The sequence below is a fragment of the Erpetoichthys calabaricus genome, assembly GCF_900747795.2.
Source record: "Erpetoichthys calabaricus chromosome 1 unlocalized genomic scaffold, fErpCal1.3 SUPER_1_unloc_25, whole genome shotgun sequence".
Classification (NCBI taxonomy): domain Eukaryota; kingdom Metazoa; phylum Chordata; class Cladistia; order Polypteriformes; family Polypteridae; genus Erpetoichthys; species Erpetoichthys calabaricus.
Window position 1 is genome coordinate 991,355 of NW_026261591.1, and position 22,519 is coordinate 1,013,873.

The 22,519-nt window shown below is 43.0% G+C and overlaps 1 protein-coding gene across 14 annotated transcripts in view; it reads right to left on the minus strand.

Moving 5' to 3' along the window:
- Positions 1-887: 887 nt before the first annotated feature.
- Positions 888-22,519, minus strand: part of LOC114642585 (NACHT, LRR and PYD domains-containing protein 3-like) — a 1,142,003-nt gene continuing 1,120,371 nt past the window's right edge. For 12 of the 14 annotated variants that reach the window (XM_051921799.1, XM_051921798.1, XM_051921797.1 and 9 more), the window contains 3 exons: positions 7,894-8,067; positions 2,883-3,056; positions 888-1,122 (listed from right to left, as the gene is read on the minus strand). In XM_051921799.1, the coding sequence (XP_051777759.1) occupies positions 1,023-1,122; positions 2,883-3,056; positions 7,894-8,067 (448 nt within the window). In that variant the 3' untranslated portion in view covers positions 888-1,022. The remainder of the gene's footprint in view (positions 1,123-2,882; positions 3,057-7,893; positions 8,068-22,519) is intronic. The other 2 variants (XM_051921801.1, XM_051921803.1) reach the window with 1 other exon arrangement.

Consider the following 22,519-nt stretch of genomic DNA (forward strand, 5'->3'; position numbering starts at 1 on the left):
CTCTGTCAAACTCAAAGTCCATTTGTCCACACTCTGCTCCTTGTCCAGCTGTCCAGACGATGCCCACCTTAAAGCTGAGGTCTCATGCTCCATCATCCAGGCCCTCAGTAATTGGACTCTCATCCCAGTTCCATTCTTATTTCTTATTATGTGTTTGGTGTTCTTCATCTCTCCATTTTCTGAACCCACTCAGTCCAGTTCAAGGTCAACATCGGGTTCAATGCATGAGATTCAACCCTGGGTGGGCCTCCAGTCCCTCACACTTTCTACACCAGCAGGGCTGAGTTCTCCTCGTCTTGTCCTTTTGCTCTCCTTTCTTTTTAAATGGCGCACTAGTTCAGGCCACTGCTCTCTAAAGAGGACACGAATGGAGGTGACAGAGAGGTGACAATTAGGGAATGACAAAGAAGACAAAGAGACCTGAGCTTTGTGTGTGTTGAAGTGTCACAGAAGTCCAAATCAGCACATGGTAGAATCTGTACAGTCACAAACAGAAGATGACACGAATTGTGTGCAAATGAGGCAGTGAACAAGGAGTGGAGCAGACACGGGTTCAAACAACACCACATGATGTGGAGGAGCAGTAGGTTTATGAGGTTTCTGCTCAGACCACCATCAGCTTGAGGTGCCTGTCCAGAATTTGTCACCAATGCCAGGATTGGCCTCACTCTCCATCACCCTACAACTGGACTGTCCACCCGTGTTTACTCCTGCTGCTCCCCTCGGTGGGCTATGTGACCCCAGCTGGTTTTAGAGGAAAATTCTCACTGTGGTTCTCTTGCTGGTGACACTCAGGGGTCTCTGGTCTGAACTTGTGGAGTTTGGTGACAAGTTCAGGGTGAGAGGGTGGAGAAACACAAGTGGGTTTAAAGAAGAAGAACACAGGCTGAGAAGAAGACAAGGAGAGTTTATTAAATGTGGAGGAGAGCTGAGGAGATTATAAAATAATAAAGAGAAGGATTCAGAGAGAGTGGACAGGGGGCACCATCACTGGGGTCAGTTGATCAGCATGTCCTGTCTTCTCATATGTTGATATTCACCTGCCGTCCAGTCCTGTTCAGCTCCTCCTGTAGTGACCTCAGGTTCTTCTTCTCACTCTCATTGATCTCATTACCAGACAGCCTGTGAAGGACACAAGTGTGAGTTACAAACATAAGAGGACCCCACTTCACACACTGTACTATCACAGTGACACGCCCACTCAGGTCAACTTCCCAGAATTCTCCACAGTGTCCCTAAGTCACATGACATGTGTGTCACCCTGCTGGTCACTCAGTTCACTGTCCAGTCAGGTCACCGTCCTCTGAAGTCCTTTTTTTTTTTTTTTTTTGTTTTTGTTCTTTATTTCGTCTTATACGATTTCTCGTATTAGAAATTTGTTAGTTTTCGCATACCCCTTGGGGTCAGAGCGCAGGGTCATTGTACAGAGCCCCTGGAGCAATTACAGGTTAAAGGTCTTGCTCAAGGGCCCAGCAGAGTAGGTTCTCTTTTGGCAGTGACGGGGATTCGAACCGGCAACCTTCAGGATACCAGCGCAGATCCTTAGCCTCAGAGCCACCACTCCGCCCTGTGGAGTTTCATTTCATCTCAGTGAAGGTGTTCTAGTCAGGCTGGGGGTCCTCCGTGGCTCCTGCTGACAGTTTTATGTATTTTTTATTGTCCTTCATTGTTTTTATAACGTTGTTCTGTTCATTTATTATTTGTTTAATTCTGTATTATCTGTTGTTTTTATTCTATTCAGTTATTATTTAGTATCTCTGTGTGTGTCTTGCAGTTCTCTCACATTCCTTGTATTTTGTGGTTTGATCCCAAGATGCAGGACCACCTGCCCCTCAACTCTCTAAAGGCTGCGGCTCATTTGACTGCTCTGGTGATTGGTGGTCTTTGTGAGTATTTTGCTCTTTTATTTTTATTTCTGATTATTGTCTTTGAACCTTTGGCTCTTGAGTTCAGATTCTCTTACAGTTTGTGCTTTTTGAATGTTGTTAGCTTTGGATTGCCTTTGGCAGCCCCTTTGGCTCTTTTGTTAATAAACCTCGTCTTTTATGAAGACCACTTGTGGACTTGTCTCTGCTCCAGCTGGAGTTTTCACGGTTCTCCCTCTGGTCAGACTCACTTCACGCCTCTGAGACTCTTTTTGATTTTATTATCAATTTAAAAGCCTGAGCTCCTTTCTGAGTCCTGGTCAGGCCTGAAGCCTCCTGTTTGCCTGGGGTGGGCCTGCCTGGAGGTGACATTTGTTTGGTGGGCTATTCTAGAGGCCTCACCCTTTGCTATATTGTGCTGTTAGAGCTATCACCACAGAAGGTGGTCTGTCCAGGTGACATGGTGTTGACCCCTCTGTGGTCACTTCCTGTGTCCTGCTCTCTTAATTAATATTCAGTCTCTCTCTTATTATTTTCTTTCTCACTCCTCCTCACTCTCCTGTCTTCTCTCATTTTCTGTCCTCTTGTTTCTTCTTGTTGTCCCCTCATCACCCTGTCTACTGACATTGGAACTTCTCTGTCTTGTTAGTTCCAAGTGACCCCCTATAACCCTGTCCACCCTCTCCTCCTGTCCACTCTGCCTGCTGTCCTGATCCTGTCACCTCTCCTCTCTTTGTCCTTGTCCCTCTGTCTGCCCACCTTTTCTACTCTTCATTTTTTCAGCTCATCTCACAATCCTCCTCTTTGTTCTCCTTCTGTCGTCTCTCATTATGTTTGTTGTCCGCCCTGTCTGTCACCTCTGTCCAGCTCCACTTGTCCACTGCTCTTGTCTTCCTCATCCCACTGCCTGCCCTTCTCCTTCCTTCAGTCAGTCCATGTGGTGTCCTGTGATCAGTCCGTACATCAGGTGGTCAGCTCTGACTTCATAACCCCACACACCTCACCCTGTTTACTCACCTCAGTATCTTTAATTTACAGTTTGGGGTCCTCAGACCCTCACACAGCTGATGAGCTCCTGAATCTCCCAGTCTGTTTTTGCTCAGGTACAGTTCAGTCAGCTGTGAGTGTGGAGAAGAGAGGACTGAGAAGAGAGATGAGCAACATCTGGAGGTGAGACGACATGACCACAGGCTGAGGAGAAAAAGAAAGAGAAGTGAGGACTTGAGGAGGGACAGACAGACAGACAGAAGGCCACAGAGCTCAAAGGCGCAATGACTGCTGGCATTTTTACTTTTTACTGAGTCTATTTGAACCCGAGACCACCGCTGTTCTTATAAGTAAGGCACCAAACACCTGAGAGGGTCTCCTGCCTTCATGCTGTACTGACAGGTGAGAAGTTATTGAAACGGACACATGGACATTAATATTGGAGATGAACATCAAAGAAATGAGACTGACAGCGTCCTGCACTTGAGAAGCCACATGGGCTTGTAGAAGGTGACAATGGGGGGGGGGGGGGGGTGACAAAGTGGGATTTCTTTGTGTCACTCAGGACTCAGGATGTGTAGACATTTTGTCTGATTTGTAGGACATCATGAAAAGACAACTGTTAGACATTCTGGTCACTGCAGAGCTTAACACTCAGCTGTTTGTCACGATGGACTCTCCTCATGTCACAGTAATTAGATGATGATGATGACACTCTGTTGGTTTAAAAGGACAAACACTGGACTTGACTTTAGGAGTGATGACATAATGGACATGGAGGACAAGACTGACATGTGACACTTCTGTCCTCGGCCACTCAGACCTCACATACTGACCGGTGACACTGACCAGCTGACCTTTGTCCACTAAACACCTCAGTGGTGCTGAGCACAGTTTTCTTACTCCTTCTACTAATTTGTAATAAAGCAGGAGGACGAGCTTCAAATGGGCTGTCAGCGTCCCAAAGTTCAGTCCAATGGGCACAGAGATGGTCTGAATAGACTGTGAAGAGACCCCCATGACTGCTGACCACTGCTGTCCATTCACAGCTCTCCTATAAGTGATTTGATCAAAATGACAGCAAAGGAAATCTACAGCACTTTATCAGCTGACTTCACAGGACGTGTGGGGGTCACAGGAGTGACATGTTTGTGTCCTCACAGTTTGAATTTGTCACAATAGCAGCTCATTTCTTTATGTCCTGTCTTTTCAATGACATCTGTTTATAAAAGTCAGGACAGGCTGGTGGACAGTAAGGGGGTGGAATAAAGATGGTGGGGTCTTTACAAGCTTTTACAAATAATACCAGAAATATTCAGACAAAATGTTATAAATGTTAAAATCAATGGACTTGGGTTCAAATTATCAGTGCACACCAAAGGCCATCAGTCACACAGACGTCAACAAACCTGCAGGTCCCCAAGTCCTCTGCTCTGCTCAGCTCTGCCCTCTGGTGGTGACACCGTGTCATTGCTCTCTTTCAATTTATTTCCAGCTCTCACTTCTTCTCCTTTTTCTTCTCCTCTTCACTCCCAAGTCCTGAGTCAAGTCAGGCAGGTTTTGAGTCAAGTCTTAAATTGACGTCCCAAAGAAGTCATAATGTGATTTACACCAAATTTACATTTGCTATTTCTTAAATTTACAGGATTCATTTATTACATTTATTGTTACATTTCCAAACTATCAACTCCATGTTAATACAAAGATGAACAAAAATGAAGTGCAAATAAACATGTAATGAGAATCAATTCTCAAAGTGCTGCTGAATACAACAATACAAGCAGTGCAAACAAATGAGCGGCCAGTTCTATGTATTGTCACACATGTGTGCCCACCTGGAGATGACCTTCCTGTCTCTGTGAGGTAAGTGATACCACTCTGAGACGAGAGGGGGCGCTCATACTGACTGTCTCTCCTTATCCACCTGCAGCTCTGAGAAGAAACCAAATGAGAGGAACTGACTCAGCCACAGTGCCCAGAGCTGCCCCTGTCCTTCTGGGTGGGACTCTTGAAAAGCTGCTGACTCCCAGAGGATGGAGTCTGCTGTTGGACCCAGAAACTCAACATGAAGCAAGCGCCATCGTGTTCACATAACTGCAAAGGAAATTTGTCTATTTGGCTGAAAAGGTGTGTTTTGATGGGCCATCGCGTCCACTTTTGTTTTGTTTCATTTGACTTCATTAAAGGGGGACACCCAGTTGGTGACCCGACATTACAAAGCAACTTGTGCAGGTCTGTCCTCCAGTCACCATATCAGCAGACCAATATTGTCTGTTTGGATTATGTGTATTGTCCTTAATTATGTCCATTATATCTGTTCACCGTTGTAATTATCTATCACTTTATATTTAGTGAGCAAGTGGGGTAGCTTGAAGAAGAGAGATGGTGAGTGTATTGACAAGCTGATCAGGTGTGCAGGATCTGTGGCTGGCATGGAAATGGACTCTCTGGTGACGGTGGCAGAGAGAAGGACACTGTGCAAGCTGCTATCTGTTATGGACAATGAACATCACCCTCTATATACCACCATAATTAATCAGAGGAGTTTGTTTAGCGGTAGGCTGCTATCACAGAACTGCAATATGGACAGATACCAGAGATCTTTAGTCCTCAGAGCCATTAGACTCTTTAACTCTTCATAACAGGGGGTGGTGGTTGAGTTCTGGGCCTGACGCTCCTTCTCTCCTACTAAGCTGTATTGACTGTATTAGCTGGGCACCACATCTGATATCTCACTATTGGCTCACTGCTCTAGAAGTTTTATTTTGTTTTTTTTTGTTATGGGTCACTTCAAACATGTTATCCTATCAGCATAAGTCATGACACTTTATTTTATTTTACTTTAATGATATGTCACTTTAGTATTTGTCACATTAATATTGTGTTTAATATCATGTGTCACCTGTCACTTTGATAGTAGTATTATTGGCACAATTCTCACTGCGCTGGCATTATTGTATGTAAAAACAACAAGAGTTTCTGTGCCACATAAAACTGACATCTCCTCTGCTTACCATTTAAGTTCTCCTCAGCAAGTCAAGAGACCACCGGCAAGGGCGGTCATCCTTCACATCGGCTTCTGCCCCTGCCACCTTAGCTGGTCACCGCTGAGGACCCCAAACTCAGCTTGTGTTCCCACCACACATCACACTCCCATGCCCTTCAGCAGGGTGCCTCATGAGACCTTCTCCTTTCTTATAACACCATCCCTTAGCCGTCAGCAGAAGCCCACTGGGTGCAGTTGGTCACTCTTGCTCCTTGGGCACACAGTAGGTTTTGACCTTACCCCTTGAGTGCCATGTGCTCACTCCTCTCAGGGCCACATCTTGACCTCCATTCCACTGCATCAAATCAGCCACAATTCTGCATTTACTTTATTTCTCATTTAACCTCCATCTCTGTCTTTTCATTTTTCTCATTTTAAACTCACTGGGGTCCAGGTGTCTAATTCCACACCCCAGAACACTAATGAGGACACTGGCTGAACCACACATGTCTGCAGGTGTAAAGTGCGCTCCGCCAATTCACCACCAACACTCCAGGGCTGCTCTGCTCCCCCACACTACCACATCCACCTACGCCCCTCTGAGTCCACCATTTTAATTTGAAAACCTTCACACAACCACTGACCCCTGACATGTGTCACCAGACAGCTTTGTATTTAGTAGTAAAGAGAATCACGCAGTGACCAGAGTGACCAGTGGAGCACAGGACTAGTGTGACAGGTGTCCTTAGTGACGTCAAATTATTCACATCTCCAGTCGGCCATTTGATTGTCTGCTGGCACTGAGGAAGACCCTGACTGACTGAAATGACAAAGAAGGATTTGTGAAGCAGAGGGTTTGGACCTGAGATAACATCAGTGAAGACCATGTGTGTATAAAAGTATCAAAAAGGCGCTATATACTGGATTATTGAGAAAGTCATGTGACAGCCTACACTTATTATGTGGTGAGATTCTTGTTTTAATGTCCCACAAGAGACACAAGTGTGAGTTACAAACACAAGAGGGCGCCACTCCTCACACTGGAGTATCTCACTGACACGCCCACTGAGGTCACCTTCCCAGAATCCTCTCAGTGTCTCTGGACGTCTAGTGCTCATGATGTTTGTGTCCACCTGTCGGTCACTAAGCCCACTGACAGATATATGTCGATGTCCTGTGTAGACCTGGGGGTCATGTCTTGTAGAATGATGTCGGCCTGTTCAGTCCACTTGGCTATAATGGCGGTCACTTCCTGTGTCTCCCACCTTACTGTCCACACTGCCTTCAGTCCTATTCCTCTCCTCCCTGTCACCTTCTCTTTCTGTGTATGGCTGGCTGGTCATTTCTACTGCTGCTGTCCACCTTTCCTCCTGTTCCTCTGTCTGTCCTCCTCTCTCTCCTTCTCCTTATCCTCTGCCTAGTCCTCCTTGTTTATTCGTCCTTTTCTTCCATCTGTTCATCTCCTTCTCTTGTTTCTCCTTATCTTTGCTATTCTATTCTCCTTGTCCTTATCTGTCACTCCAGTTCAGCTCTAGCTGTCCACTCCTCTTTGTCTTCTGTCACTGTAGTCGTCTCTTCTCCTCCCACTGACTTGTGTTTCTCCTCTTTATTTTATTTTAGTGATTTTAACAAACTTTAGTGAGGACATCAGAGGAGTGTAAGGAGGAAAGTGACAATGGAGGACAAGAACAAGTACGAGATTAAAATAAAGAATGGACAGCATGGGCTTGTGGGACAAGAAATAAAACAACAGTCTGGACAGAGAGGGTGAGGAGAGTGACCAGTGTGGTGGAGGGGCTCAGGGTCACAATGCTGTCTTTAGGAATTGAAATATTAAAGGAAATCTGCAGTTGTGTCACCTCACGTCCATCTGTCTGTCCATAAGGGACACTGCAGTCTGTCCTGATTAAACACAGTGTTTGTGTTGTGTGAGTGGAAAAGTCAGAGTAATAATGTGACAAGAAATAAAATTAATGAGACACACAAACACAAACACGCACACACACACACACACACACACACACACACACACACACACACTTGTTGTTCACTTACTTCAATTTCTCTAATTTGCAGTTTTCACTCCTCAGCCCCTCACACAGCTGATCCACTCCTGTATCCTCCATGTTGTTGTCACTCAGGTTCAGTTCAGTCAGTCGTGAGTGTGGAGTAGAAAGAGCTGACGAGAGAGCTGAGCAACATCTGGAGGTGAGACCACAACGAGACAGGCTGTGGAGAAGAAGGGAGAGAAGTGAGGACATGAGGAGATACAGACAGACAGACAGAAGGATAAACAACACAAAGGTTCAATGGCCACTTGTATTCTGACTTTTCACTGAAGTGCAGTGTGAACACGAGACCACTGCCATTCTTATAAAGTAAGGCGCTATATACCTGACAGGGTCTCCTGTCTTCACGCTGGACTGACTGGTGCCAAGTCATTCAGACTGACATGTGGACATCAACACTGGATAAGAACGTCACAGACATGAGACTGACGGCGTCCTGCACTCGTGTGACCAGACAGACTTGTCACAGGTGACCATGGAGTGAGGATGACAAACTGGAATTCTTGTCTGTCATTTACCAGTCAGGACTGGCAGCTCTAGTGGTGACCAGCAGCAGGCCTGTTTGTCTCCATCTTTGTCAAAGTTTATTTATTTGTTGTGATTCCCTTTTAATTATGGGTTCATTTATTGAACAGGAATAAAGGAATATCTGTGTCCCTGAAGTGTTATGGAGTCTCCTCTTTTATTTGTTTGTATTATTTTTGTGATACTTTTTCACTTCACTTGCTGTCGTCACGATGCGTCTTCTATTCACCTGTGTGATTCAGTTCAGCCAAATATAAATACAAAATGGGAAACACTGAGCTACAGGAGGAGACCTCTGAAGAGCATTTAGGGGTTTATGTTGACACAACATTGTCATTGACTAAGTAATGTACAGGAGAAATTAAAAAGATAAAATAAAATGTGAGGTTATATCATAAAAACTACTGAATTTAAATCAAGTGACATTAAACTCTTACTTTATAATATACCAGTGAGAGCTCATCTGGAGTACTGAGTGCAGTTCTGGTCTCCTCAGTACAAGAAAGACATAACAGCACTTGAAGATATGAAGAGCAGAGCAACCAAGTGCATTATGGGACCGTCATAATCAAGTTCTACCATGTGAACCCTGAATACCACGAGGACTGACTGAGGTCATTGATGTTAAGTAGAATGCCTAGAGGGGGCTGGGTGGTCTCGTGGCCTCGGACCTCCTGCAGATTTGATTTTTTTTCCAGCTGTCTGGAGCTGTTTTTTTTTATTTTTCTGTCCTCCCTGGCCATCAGAATTTTAATTCTTTTGTCTTTTTTCTCTTTCTTCATCATGCAAAGAACTTTGAGCTCAATTATTTGTATGAAAATATGCTATATAAATAAATGTTGTTATTGTGGTATGGACATGTCCTACTGTGACAGACTCAGAGAAAAAAAACTGCTTAGTCTGAGCAGAGGAGATTGTGTGGGGACCTCATCCAGGTATTTCAAATCCTCAAAAGAATTGATAAAGTAGATCTAGCAGAATTCTGTCAAGTTAAGCGTAATCACATACTCAAGGACATTAGTGGCAATTAACAGAAAGTGCATTTAAAATTGAAGCAAGAAAGCAAAAAGAGTTGTGGGACTCTGAACAAACTACCAAGACATGAAGTTGTCATCAAGGTTTCTGCTTCCTTTAAGAGGAATCTGCATGTGCTTAGCTAAACAAACAGTCTTGATGGACTGAATGGTCTCCTCTCATTTGTCAAATGTCTTATGTTCTTATGTCACTTTGCTTCATCTCTTGTATGACCCCTTGTAGAGCACCAAGACTCATGTGAGGCTCCTGTTTGTAGACTTCTCTTCAGCTTTTAACACCATTCAGCCTCACCTTCTTGCACAGAAACCTATTAAAGAATTTAATTTCGACTTCAGTTTGATAGGATGGCTGATTGACTTTTTAAGAGACGTGACTTGAAGAGTGAAAGTCAATGGCTGTCTGTCTGACATGTTGTCCTCATCCACAGGTCCACTCATGTCTATTCTTTCTCCTCTTTTGTACTCCTCTACACTAATGGTGGTCTCAGTAAATTTGAGGACAGGTTCATCTTAATATGTGCTGATGACTCTGTGATTGTTAGCCTACTGAGTGTGAATGAAACCAGTTCTGGTCCAGTAGGAGATGACTTTGTGAACTGGTGGGATGAATCTTTTCTAGACTTCAATGTTACAACAACTAATGAACTAATAATCAAACTTAGAAGCAGCAGCAAAAAGAAACAATCATCAAAGAGCAGGCAGTGGAGATCATTGACAGTCATAAATATCTGAGGACAATCAAAGACGCTGAGCTGACTTTTAAGTGAAGCACAGAAGCCATCGGCACAAAGGGACAGCAGCAGCTCCACTGTTTATGGAAGCCGAGTCTTTGTAATGTGAGACCTTCCATGATGACACTCTTTTATAAATCTTGTATTGAGTCTGTTTGTATTTATAAACTGCTAGCCTGGTTTGGAAATCTTAATATCAAAAACAAAAACAGAATAAACAAATTGTAAAATGGAGCAGTAAAATAAGAAGCACTGGACAGTCCAACCTTAATGACCTCCCATCATGCTGTGTGTCTCTGCTGACCAGTCAGTAATTTGTTTATTAGATTGAGTGAAGTTTCTAATGCTTGTTCAACTCAAATGAATATTGAAATAAACATTCATTTTCCACTCCTTCTTGTTCTGAGCTGAGTCTCAGGGCAGCAATGAGCGCCCATCACACACCACGTCAGCCTTTCCTTATGAGCTCCACATTCTTATTTACAAATTTTATTCTCTTAAAAAGCTTCTTCTTAGCTATAATATCCAACATTAACACAACACACCTATATAAATATTACACGTCTGATGACCACATCATAGACAAAGCGTTATTGTAACAGAGACCTCTGTGTGTACAGCGGGTGAGAGGCCTGTGGGAGTGCAGGAGTGAGTGTTAGTGCAAATACAAAGGGACATGGCCACTGTGAATTGGACAAAGGAGAGCAGATCTGCTCAGCAGGTGTGTAACATCAGTGCAAAGTCCTCAAAGATGTGAGAGCAGATCCTCAGGGGACACTTTATTGGTCTCGCCGATGTGATACCCTCACCCTTTAGCTCTGTGCCAGTTGGAATTCTCTGAAGGTGTAGATCCAGCAGGACGTCTGAATGACTCTTTATGGATTTTGGGACAAGTCACTGATTGTCAAGTAACAAGTAAGTCTCAAGTCAAGAAGGGCAAGTTACGAGTCTTAAATGTCAAGTCCCAAACAAGTCATAATGTGTTTTACACCAAATTTAATGCTATTTCTTAATTTTACAGGAATCATAAATAGTTTTTAAACATTTCTTACATTTATAATTACACTAGCAAAATACCCGCGCTTCGCAGTGGTGAGGTACTGCTTTAAAATTTTAAATAATAAACTGAGGGAAAATGTACCAATAATTATTTGTTAAGGATCTCTTTGTATATCACGTTGTCAGTTTGCCCCTTCGGTTGTAATATGACCAAGCTGTGCGCTGAGCTTACTCTTGAGCATGCAATGTATAGTTGGCCATGTGAAAAGCAATCTTGCCTCAAATCAATGCCAACCTTTTGTAGGGTCTGTCCCTGAGACTTATTAATTGTCATTGTGAAGCAGAGCCTTACTGGAAATTGGAGGAGTTTGAATTGAAATGGGAGATCAGAGGGTATAACGGGGATGCCAGGAATAAAAACTCTCTCCCCTGAGCCACCGACAGTGAAAATAGTTGCCTCAATTAGGTTCTTTTGCAAGCACGTGACCTGAAGTCTCGTGCCATTACAAAGTTTCGGTGGCTGTAAGTTTCTTAGTAACATTATTGGTGTCCCAACCTTCAAAATTAGATTATGCTCAGGAGTGCCTGGAGGATTCAGAGTGTGGACCGAGCTGCAGGCTATGGACGTATATATGTACGTAAGTAGGATTCAGTTAGCATTGGGAACCTGCGTACCAAATTTCGTGAAGATGGGCCCATTAAGTAACAAAGACCGTTGGAAAGTTCAATATGGCGGCCGACAGTGGTGTCATACGACCAAAATAAGTACGTACATCTGTTTCAGTTAGCGCAGGGAGGCCGCCTACCAAATTTCATGAAGATGGTGCCATAAATAAGAAACTTTAACATGGCGGACATTGTCGACCGTTATGACCTTTACGTGTAAAATTTCGAAATGAAACCTGCTTAACTTTTGTAAGTAAGCTGTAAGGAATGAGCCTGACAAATATCAGCCTTCTACCTACACGGGAAGTTGGAGAGTTAGTGTTGAGTGAGTCAGTCAGGGCTTTGCCTTTTATTAATATAGATGTATATGTGTATGTATACTGTATATGTGTGTGTGTGTGCAGTGGAGTGTGTATGCCTGATGAGCCCAGAATGAGGGCGAAACACGTGTCGCGTACTCTTTGCATTTATTTGACAGTAAACTATTTCAACCATTCTATGATCTGCTCCTCACAAACTGAAGGCACCGTGGCGGATGTTAGCAGATTGCTGGCCAACCACAAGTGTTACCTGGTAGGTAACCACCCATACAATCAGATTGTGACACAGACTTCGAATGCTGTGAATATATATATATATATCTGTACCCGGCCACGTGTTGCTGTGGCTCAGTCTGATTAAATGGAAAAAAAAAGAAAAGAGAAAGCGCACGTTTCTAATATGTTTAATTTCACAATGCTTGTGGGTATACAATATTTTTTGTTGTTCCATTGTCTGTGCAGAATGTTAGACTGAATAATATTGTTAAGTTCGTAGACGTCTTTGTTTTTGGCCGCAAGAATAGCTCGTTCACTCAGCCAATCGTGATTCTTATAATTGGTTTGAATATTATGAAATACTTTTTCAACCAATTCTTCTTTTGACGTCACTTAATTGCAGACGTTATGAGGCAATGAAATTCGTTCTGAGGTCAGATCAACCGACACCTTTCCATTCCCAATTTCCAGATTTCTCCAACCCTGTTATTGACAGTTTGCATTATTTGATCGTAAATGCCTTTTTGCTGAAGCGTTAGCTTAGGAATATTTGATTGCACACACGACATAAGATCACCCGTGTTGTAATTTTGTTCACGACACAATTCTACATTGAACAAAGTAGAAGCAGATCGATTCGGTGATGGCATTCCCAATTGATTGAGAACTTTGTTCGCGATTTCTAAGCACAAATCTTCAATCATTATCACCGCTTAGTTGTAGATTTCTGCTGTGAAATCCATGTTTATATTTGAATTTTACTTGCGTATTCGACGGAAAATATCTTCAGACATGTGCGATTTATGTTTCTCCCATAACTGTGTTGGAGATGAAGGAGAACAGGTGGTCAATATGATTGCTAACAATTAACGAATTTGATTTGGATGTGACGTGTTGCACACGTCATTAATGTATACATCCCAGTGTCGGTCGTTCTCCAATAAATTCAGAGCTTGACATGTACTTCGGAACGTTGACAGAAGGGGACCTTGTTTTTCGATTTCCTGGATAATCCAGTTACTGATTGTGTCAGGGTTGTCTGTGTAGGTATTTGCTGTCTTGCAAAGGAGTCAACACTTTGAAGTCTGGCTGGTTGAGTATACAAACAAAACCAAGTTGTTATAAAAGAACTGCTGCTTCCTTGGAGGATGTCTGTATTTACCTGAAATTAACATATCTGACAATATTGGTTTCAAATAAGCAGATCTGTACTCATTAATGGTTAGTAACAATACATTTTGCTAACTTGTGTTTTCATTAATTGTTAAACCCAGGAAATTTAGATGTGCCATTGATTTAGATGTGCCATTGATTAAACTGATTGTCCAGGACTGACAACAGCAGGGACTGAAGGAGATTTAAACTCCTGGGCAGTAGAAGGCAGGGGGGACAGTCCACAGAAAACACTGCCAAGACACTCGGACAGAGCACAGGGGTTTGAAGGCAGACGAGGGTACCTGGCTGGCACGACGTGAGGCACAAGGACGGCAACATTTCCAGGGAGGAAGAGACAGCTCCACCAAGAGGCGCCAGATGTGGGTTCAGTGAGAGAGGGAATCCGCATGAAAGGACCAAGCAAAGCTGACAGACAAGAAATGAGGCGTGCCTAGGTCCCAGCAACACAAGGAGCCCAGAGTGGAAGAAAAAGGAACAACGAAGAGACGCTGACAGGGATTCAACAATTTGACACGTTCTGTAGGGGAACGATCCATGGACAGTTGAACAATTAAGTGTTGGGGTAATACAGTGCATCAACTGGACTCTGCACCACTAAAGGTTGTATCCTCCAATTCTTGTTTTTAACGGACTTTTAGAGTGTGGACTGTGTATTTTCCTCTTTAAAAAAAGGAAATTAATTCCTGATATGTTTAGGTTTTGTTATGTTCGTTTATCTTTTTAATGTACCTTATATTGTCTTGTGTAATAGAACTTACTGTTGCTTTTTTCTGAAATTACTGTTGTGTCTTTCATAGTGTGTTTACTCACCGCTCAATTTAAAGAAACCTGTGTGCTATTATTGGTAAATTTCAGGAGTACACAGTCTCTTAATAAAACTGGGTGGTGTAGTCGGATATTTTAATGGTGTCTAAGTTAGATCACCTATATAGTGTGACCAGACACCTGTTACAAAGTGGCATGTGTAACGCCGTTGACAATTCTCAATTGCTGGAAAGACGTTGGACCGGGCACATTTACCAACAGCATGTGAACAAAGAAGCATTCATCTTGATTGGGATGCACGGTGTACAGTCTGCCTGTCGTAGTTTCTTTGAATATGCCAGGTTGTCCGTTGACTCTCTCTCCTCGTTTGCGTTGTTTAAATGATTTTCTACTCACATTCCATGTGTAATACGTAGGCACTTCTGAATACAGCAGTGTTTTCACAAACATGTCATTCTGACATAACGTAAAGAAAGCAGTTAACGTTGTAGCCGGTGGATTCAGGGCTATTTGTTGCACATTTGCAGCTGTGAAATAAACGCGTTGTCCATTTTCTAGATGTACTGCTAAGTGAACAACATCTGGACTTCGTTCATGTATGGGAAATGAAAGAATTCGCCATACAGCTTCATTGCTGCTTATGTATCTTCCAGCCTAATACTGTGCGATTTCATCGATATGTATGACCGCATTCTTATCACTTCTTTCTGGTTGCACGCCAAAAACTGCCATGTCGCTGCCTTTATTCACGTACATGAAGCATCGAAACATTGAAAGAGAATCATAAAATATTTAGTATAGCGTGTGTTGCTTTTACGTCCAACAGATGGCGCTGTGTTTTTAAAAAAAGCATGTTTTTACCTGTCACAGGTGTGACATCTATATAATATGTATATAAAAACACGCACGTATTCGAATGCAACGTTGTGTCAAAATTTCAAAGCAATCGGTGAAGAACTTTCGGAGATTTAAGGTTCTGAACAAACGAACATTTAATTTTTTATTTATATATATGTATATATATGGTTTTGGCAGCCAAGCGCTTTTTTTCCAACCTAGAAGACGTCTCTTGAGATCCGTTTAATCGCCTCGTTGATTGCATGTCTTCCAAGGTAGTTTCAATCCCCATTTCTTGCACCGAGTCATCTCCCCTTTTATGAATGACTGTGTTAGTGGCCGTACTTCGTACAGGTCTGTGAACGCACTGAATACTTGTAACTGGTGTCGCCCGTCGGCTACTTTTGACAGGGAATGGAAGCAATTGTCGAGTAACAAAAATTATTTGTAAGTGATTTCGCATTGAAGAAATAGTAAAAACTTGATCACTTGGGTCAATACCTAAAGAAATACACACAGCAAATGCAACTGAGAATACACCAGAATCTGTATGATTTAATTGTTGCTGTGCGTCTTCATAAACTATGGGAAGTTTGTAAGGAAACAAAACTGTTCTTCAGTGAGGTTCAATTTTTTATCAGCGTTTAAACTGTCATAGACATGAATTACAGCACCATCATAATAGGTACACAACCAGTGAGTCACTCGTTCAGTAGCTGCAGAAGGTAATATTTGAGTATGTTTTGCATTTTGTGGAATGGGCATTATAGGTATGTCAGGAGTCCACATTAGCAAAACCTCTTGAGGTTGGAAAATTGTGTGCGCAGCTAAAATTTCGTTGAATTTGCTCATGTGATCTGTTCATAAATAATCATTATTTACCAACTCATTCATTGCAAAATCTGACAGTGGTAAGATCACTCCTTCCATAACACTAAACACAAACACTAAGTAGACACTAACACTAAAAAACGACAACACCGCCGGGAAGAACACTAAATGAGATAAAGTAAAAGTCTACTAAACTTCTTTATTATAGCAGGTGAGGGGACGCTGGCGCACGCTTGTTGTCGCCGCTCCTCCCTGTTAACAACACTTTTCGCAAAATTCGCCTTAATTCTGCACTTTCTTACTCTTGTTTTATTTCGTTTATTATACTTATAGTTCGTGGATACATCTGACTCGAATTGCTTGGATTTGGCTTAATATTTACAGATTTTATGGACTCCACTTTACTGGGAACAGCTGAGTCTGTGGATCACGGGAGGAGACCTACGAACATTTCTTTGTACCTGGCGATTTAGCACCTCAGGATGATCTGTCTCCGTGATTATATTCGCTATGCTGATCTGCTCCCGTTTCATCTTACAGTACTTTACGACCCGGAACTGATCTAATGTTCATACTAACCAGGCTTATGGCTCCGGGGCGATCAGGACTGAAATTACCAAGCGTTACTGTTTATGGCTGTGTATTGGAACATCCAAATCCTGCTTCCTCCTCTTTCTGCTGCTTGCTATTGCCGCTCACCTAAGCTACCACACTCGCCTGTCCTACCAGCTGTGTTGTGCTGTGCTGCTTCTACACTGCTATCAGCTAAGTATCACTCACTATTTTAGTGCTTTGAGTACTGAGAAAAGAGCTATATAAATGTAATGAATTATTATTATTTATTATTAAACAGTAAAGTACAAAGGGCGGCACGGTGGCGCAGTGGGTAGCGCTGCTGCCTCGCAGTTGGGACACCTGGGGACCTGGGTTCACATCCCGGGTCCTCCCTGCGTGGAGTTTGCATGTTCTCCTCCGGGCGCTCCGGTTTCCTCCCACAGTCCAAAGACATGCAGGTTAGGTGGATTGTCAATTCTAAATTGGCCCTAGTGTGTGCTTAGTGTGTGGGTGTGTTTGTGTGTGTCCTGTGGTGGGTTGGCACCCTGCCCGGGATTGGTTCCTGCCTTGTGCACTGTGTTGGCTGGGATTGGCTCCAGCAGACCCCCGTGACCCTGTGTTTGGATTCAGCGGGTTGGATAATGGATGGATGGATGGACTAAAGTACAAAAACGAAGTAGAAAGTAACACTAAACCGCAACACCACCGGGAACACCGGCACACCGCGTCTACTAAACACTAAGAAACGCTAAAGGAACAAATACTGTTCAGTAAGTACCGCGTCTACTAAACAGTAAATCAGTAAAGGAGAAAGGACTAACCGCGTCAGGTGCGGAGCTCAGCTCGGAGCGAAATGAAGTGAATGAAATGAGGTGAATGGGAGGGGAGATGATCACGTGACTCCAACACCCGCCTTCACTCTCCGTCCCTCCACAAACACAGCCACACGGATACCAACTCTCCTTTATATGTATACATTTCCAAACTATGAACTCCATGTTATTACAAGGATGATGAAAATTGAAGTGCAAATACGCATGTAATGAGAAACAATTCTCGAAGTGCCGCTAAATATCACAATACAAGCACTGCAAACAAATTAGCAGGCCTGTGTACTTCACAAGAAATTAAATAGATTTCTATTCAAAAAGTATAAATATAACATGAGCACCAACACCTCAAATAGAAACACAGACCTAATAAAAAGAAAAAAAAGAAGAAAAAATCTATAAGTGTGTTAACATAAATGTATGTGTAATAAGTCTGACATACACAACACAAATCATATGAGTGTGAGATCAGAGATCTGTCCATCTGTCTGTCTGTCTGTCTGTCTGTTCTCTCAACCCGCTTATCAGGGCAAGGCAGCTGAGGATTTTATTTTTTTATCATTTTATTGAATTTATTAAAATCAAACAACATTCCACACAAGCAAGTCAAATTTTACAGAACTACGTTCAAGTCAAGTCAGCCCTCACCCATGAGAAAGAGAGCTAAGACAACATAGTGAAACTTTAATAGTAGAAAAGATAAGTAAGTAAATAAATAGAATTAAAAGGGGAAGAGAATCTGCTTCCTGAAATAAAATACTTATTCTAGAATGTTACTGATCAGATCCTGCCAGGTTTTAAAAGAGTTCTGCACAGATCTTCTAAGTTAGAATTAGATTTGTTCCAGTTTCTAATAATATAAAACATCAGTTACCCAATGACTGAAAAGAGGAGAGTTAGGATTCTCCCAGTTGAGCGAGATAAGTCTACTTGACAATAGTGAAGTGAAGGCAAGTACAGTTTGTTTGTCCTTCTCCACTTTAAGCCCCTCTGTGAGCCCACCAAACACAGCTGTTAGTGTGTTAGGAGGGACTGTGACACCAAGGCTGTCTGATAGGCATTTAAAGATTTTGGTCCAGAATGATGTTAATTTGGTGCAGGCCCAAAGGATGTGACCCAGTGAGGCTGGAGGTCGATTGCAATGTTCGCAGGTTGGATCTTTTTAGACAATTTTAAACAAGACAGATGCAATTGATATATAATTTTAAGTTGAATAATTCTATGCTTTGCACATATGGAGCTCGAGTGAATTCTCTGCATTGCTACTTTCCACTCCATTTTCTGAGATGTTGAGTGAGAGATCCTTTTCCCATTGTCGTCTTGGATCTTTGAAAGGGAAGGACTGTAAAATGGTTTTATATATTAAAGAAATGCTGTCTGCGTCCTCAAGACTGATCAAGATGTTTTCCAGATTAGAAGTAAGTGGGAGGAGAGGAAAATTGGGCAGGTTCTGTTTAACAAATTTTCTAATTTGAAGGTAGTGAAAGATATGTGTTGTTGGAGAGTTAAATTTGGAGTGTAATTGTCCGTAGGATGTGAAGACGTTGTCTATGTGCAGATCTCTAAGTGATTTAATCCTGAATGTTTTCCAGCCATTAAAAACTGAGTACGTTTGAGAGGGTGGAAAAAGGTGGTCTTCGTGCAGAGGTGCAACAGATAAAAGCTTCTCTATCTTAAAAGTACTTCCTACATTGGTTCATATTCTGAGTGAGTGAAGCACATTTGGGTTGTTAGTATATTGGCGATAATTTGTACTTATTGGGGTACAAAGCAAGGAATATAAAGAAGTGCTGCAGGATTTTATTTCTATTGCAGACCAAGCCTGTGTATGTTCATCTATTTGTGTCCATGTCCGGGTTTTTATAGTTTGTATGTTTGCTGCCCAGTAATAAAACTGAAAGTTAGGTAGAGCCATGCCACCTTCTGCCTTAGGCCTTTGTAGTGTCGCCCTTTAGATACGTGGATGTTTTGAATTCCAAATAAATGAGGTTATGATTGAATCTAAATTCTTAAAAAAATATTTATTGATGTATATTGGAATGCTTTGAAATAGAAAAAGAAGTTTAGGAAGGATATTAATCTTAACAATGTTAATTCTTCCAGATAAAGTGAGATGAAGGGTGGACTGTCAATGTAAGTCTTGCTTAAGTTTTTCCAAACAGACAGTGAAATTTTGTTGATAAAGAGCTTTATGTTTACTTGTGATGTTTACCCCTCGGTATTTAAACTGATCTGCGATGATAAAAGTGAAGGTGTCCAATCTAATATTGTGTGCTGGAGAGGTCACTGGAAAGAGCACACTTTTATTCAAATTAATTCTGAGACCTGAAATCTTTTGAAATTCTTTTGTTGAGATTCTGTAGTCTTAGTTTAAGACTGTAGTACATTATTACATAAGACAGCTTTGACCTTAATTTCCAATTTTTCCTGGAGTTATTAACAGGAAGCCTATTGTTATGTTGGCTCTTATAATTATAAGAATTAAAAGGATAGATAACAAACAGATAACAAACTCTCTTTCTTTAGGCCCCCTGTCCCCCCCATTTTGTCTCCTCACGTGAAGCTAAACCACACTTCCCAAAGTCCCAGTTCTCTGACATACCTAGAGACAGAGCACATCCAAAACAAAACAAGCCCCCCAGCAGCGGCTCATGAGGATTAAAATAAAGATATCTATTGACAGTCCAAATACTATAAACATAAAATGTAATCTTAAACAGTTTGAGAGAGTAAACCCAGGGAATGATGTTAAACAGCAGACCTGGATAAGCAGATAACGTTTGATAGTAAGCCCTAATACAATAAGCCAAGGGTATGATGTTAAACAGTCCACTATGAAGTAAAAAAAATTCCACATACATATATACATACATACACTCATATAATTGTAATTAAAACATAAAAGATGGCAGATAATGAAATAGAATGTATAATTATGGAATGAGTTTCATTGTGAATGGGTCCTACAGTTGGTAAGATCTTCTTTGCCATGCCACGACACAATGCGACTCCTGATCGTCTTTCAAAAAGTGACGAGATCAGTTTTCTTAGCTCTTAGAACTTGCCTTGAATGTCTACTTTCAGTTTGGCAGGATACAAGAGGCTTTATCTGTTCTCGGCTTTCTGTTAAATGTTGTAAAATGAGGCACGTTTAGCAGCTGTTGAAGGTGAGAAATCAGGGAAAATACGAATGTGGTTATTTTCAAATATAATCTTGTTTCTGTCTGAGAAGTAACATTGTATGTAGTTTAAAGTGTCATTTTTCAAAGCACACAATGAAAGTCCTAGGATTTGAGGTATTTGATCCCTGTATGAGGTAACCTGCTGTTATCTCGATGTCTGATTTGAAGTGCTCTCCATTTATTTTAGAGAATAGTTCAGCAATGAATTTCACTGGGTTTCAACTTTCATGATTCTGAGGTTGACCTTCAATTCTGATATTATTCCTTCTGCATCCATCTTCCAGTGCAGCGAGTTTGTCTCCAAGCACTTTGCATTTGGAATTTGCAGCTGCTGCTTTTTTGTCAGGTTAGATGCCAGTTGTTCCACTATTTCGAGTCATGAACGTTTGCCTAACGTCTTCCAACTGAGCACCAAATGGTCTAAGTCAGTCAGTCAGTCAGTCAGTCAGTCAGTCAGTCATTGTCCATCCCGCTATATCCTAACACAGGGTCATGGGGGTCTGCTCTAAGTTTATTCTCAAATTTAGATGAATTTAAACAAGTTTCCTGGCCTTTACCCTTCCCATGGGCTCACCACCTATGGGAGGGGCCAAGGAGGTCGGGTGCAGTGTGAGTTGGGTGGTGGCCGAAGGCAGGGACCTTGGCGGTCCGATCCTCGGCTACAGAAGCTGGCTCTTGGGATGTGGAATGTCACCTCTCTGAAGGGGAAGGAGCCTGAGCTTGTGCGTGAGGTTGAGAGGTTCCGGCTAGATATAGTCAGGCTCACCTCGACGCACAGCTTGCACTCTGGAACCAATCTCCTTGAGAGGGACTGGACTCTCTACCACTCTGGAGTTGCCCCCGGTGAGAGGCGCCGAGCAGGTGTGGGTATACTTATTGCCCCCCGACTTGGAGCCTGTACATTGGGGTTTACCCCGGTGGACGAGAGGGTAGCCTCCCTTCGCCTTCGGGTGGGGGGACGGGTCCTAACTGTTGTTTGTGCGTATGCACCAAACAGCAGTTCGGAGTACCCACCCTTTTTGGAGTCCCTGGAGGGTGTGCTAGAGGGCATACCATCTGGGGACTCCCTCGTACTGCTGGGAGACTTCAATGCTCACGTGGGCAATGACAGTGAGACCTGGAAGGGCGTGATTGGGAGGAATGGCCCCCCCGATCTGAACCCGAGTGGTGTTTTGTTATTGGACTTCTGTGCTCGTCACGGATTGTCCATAATGAACACCATGTTCAAGCATAGGGGTGTTCATATGTGCACTTGGCACCAGGACACCCTAGGCCTCAGTTTGATGATCGACTTCGTGGTCATGTCTCAGGACTTGTGGCCACATGTCTTGGACACTTGGGTGAAGAGAGGGGCGGAGCTGTCAACTGATCACCACCTGGTGGTGAGTTGGCTTCAATGGTGGGGGAGGATGCCGGTCAGGCCTGGTAGGCCCAAACGTGTTGTGAGGGTCTGCTGGGAATGTCTGGCAGAGCCCCCTGTCAGAAGTAGCTTCAACTCCCACCTCCGGCAGAACTTCGACCACGTCCCGAGGGAGGTGGGGGACATTGAGTCCGAATGGGCCATGTTCCGTGCCTCTATTGTTGAGGCGGCTGACCGGAGCTGTGGCCGTAAGGTCGTCGGTGCCTGTCGTGGCGGCAATCCCCGAACCCGTTGGTGGACACCAGCGGTGAAGGATGCCGTCAAGCTGAAGAAGGAGTCCTACCGGTCCCTTTTGTCCTGTGGGACTCTGGAGGCAGCTAATAGGTACCGGCAGGCGAAGCGGAATGCGGCTTTGGTGGTTACTGAAGCAAAAACTCGGGCATGGGAGGAGTTTGGGGAGACCATGGAGAACGACTTTCGGACGGCTTCGAGGAGATTCTGGTCCACCATCCGGTGTCTCAGGAGGGGGAAGCAGTGCAGTGTCAACACTGTATATGGTGGGGATGGTGCGCTGCTGACCTCGAC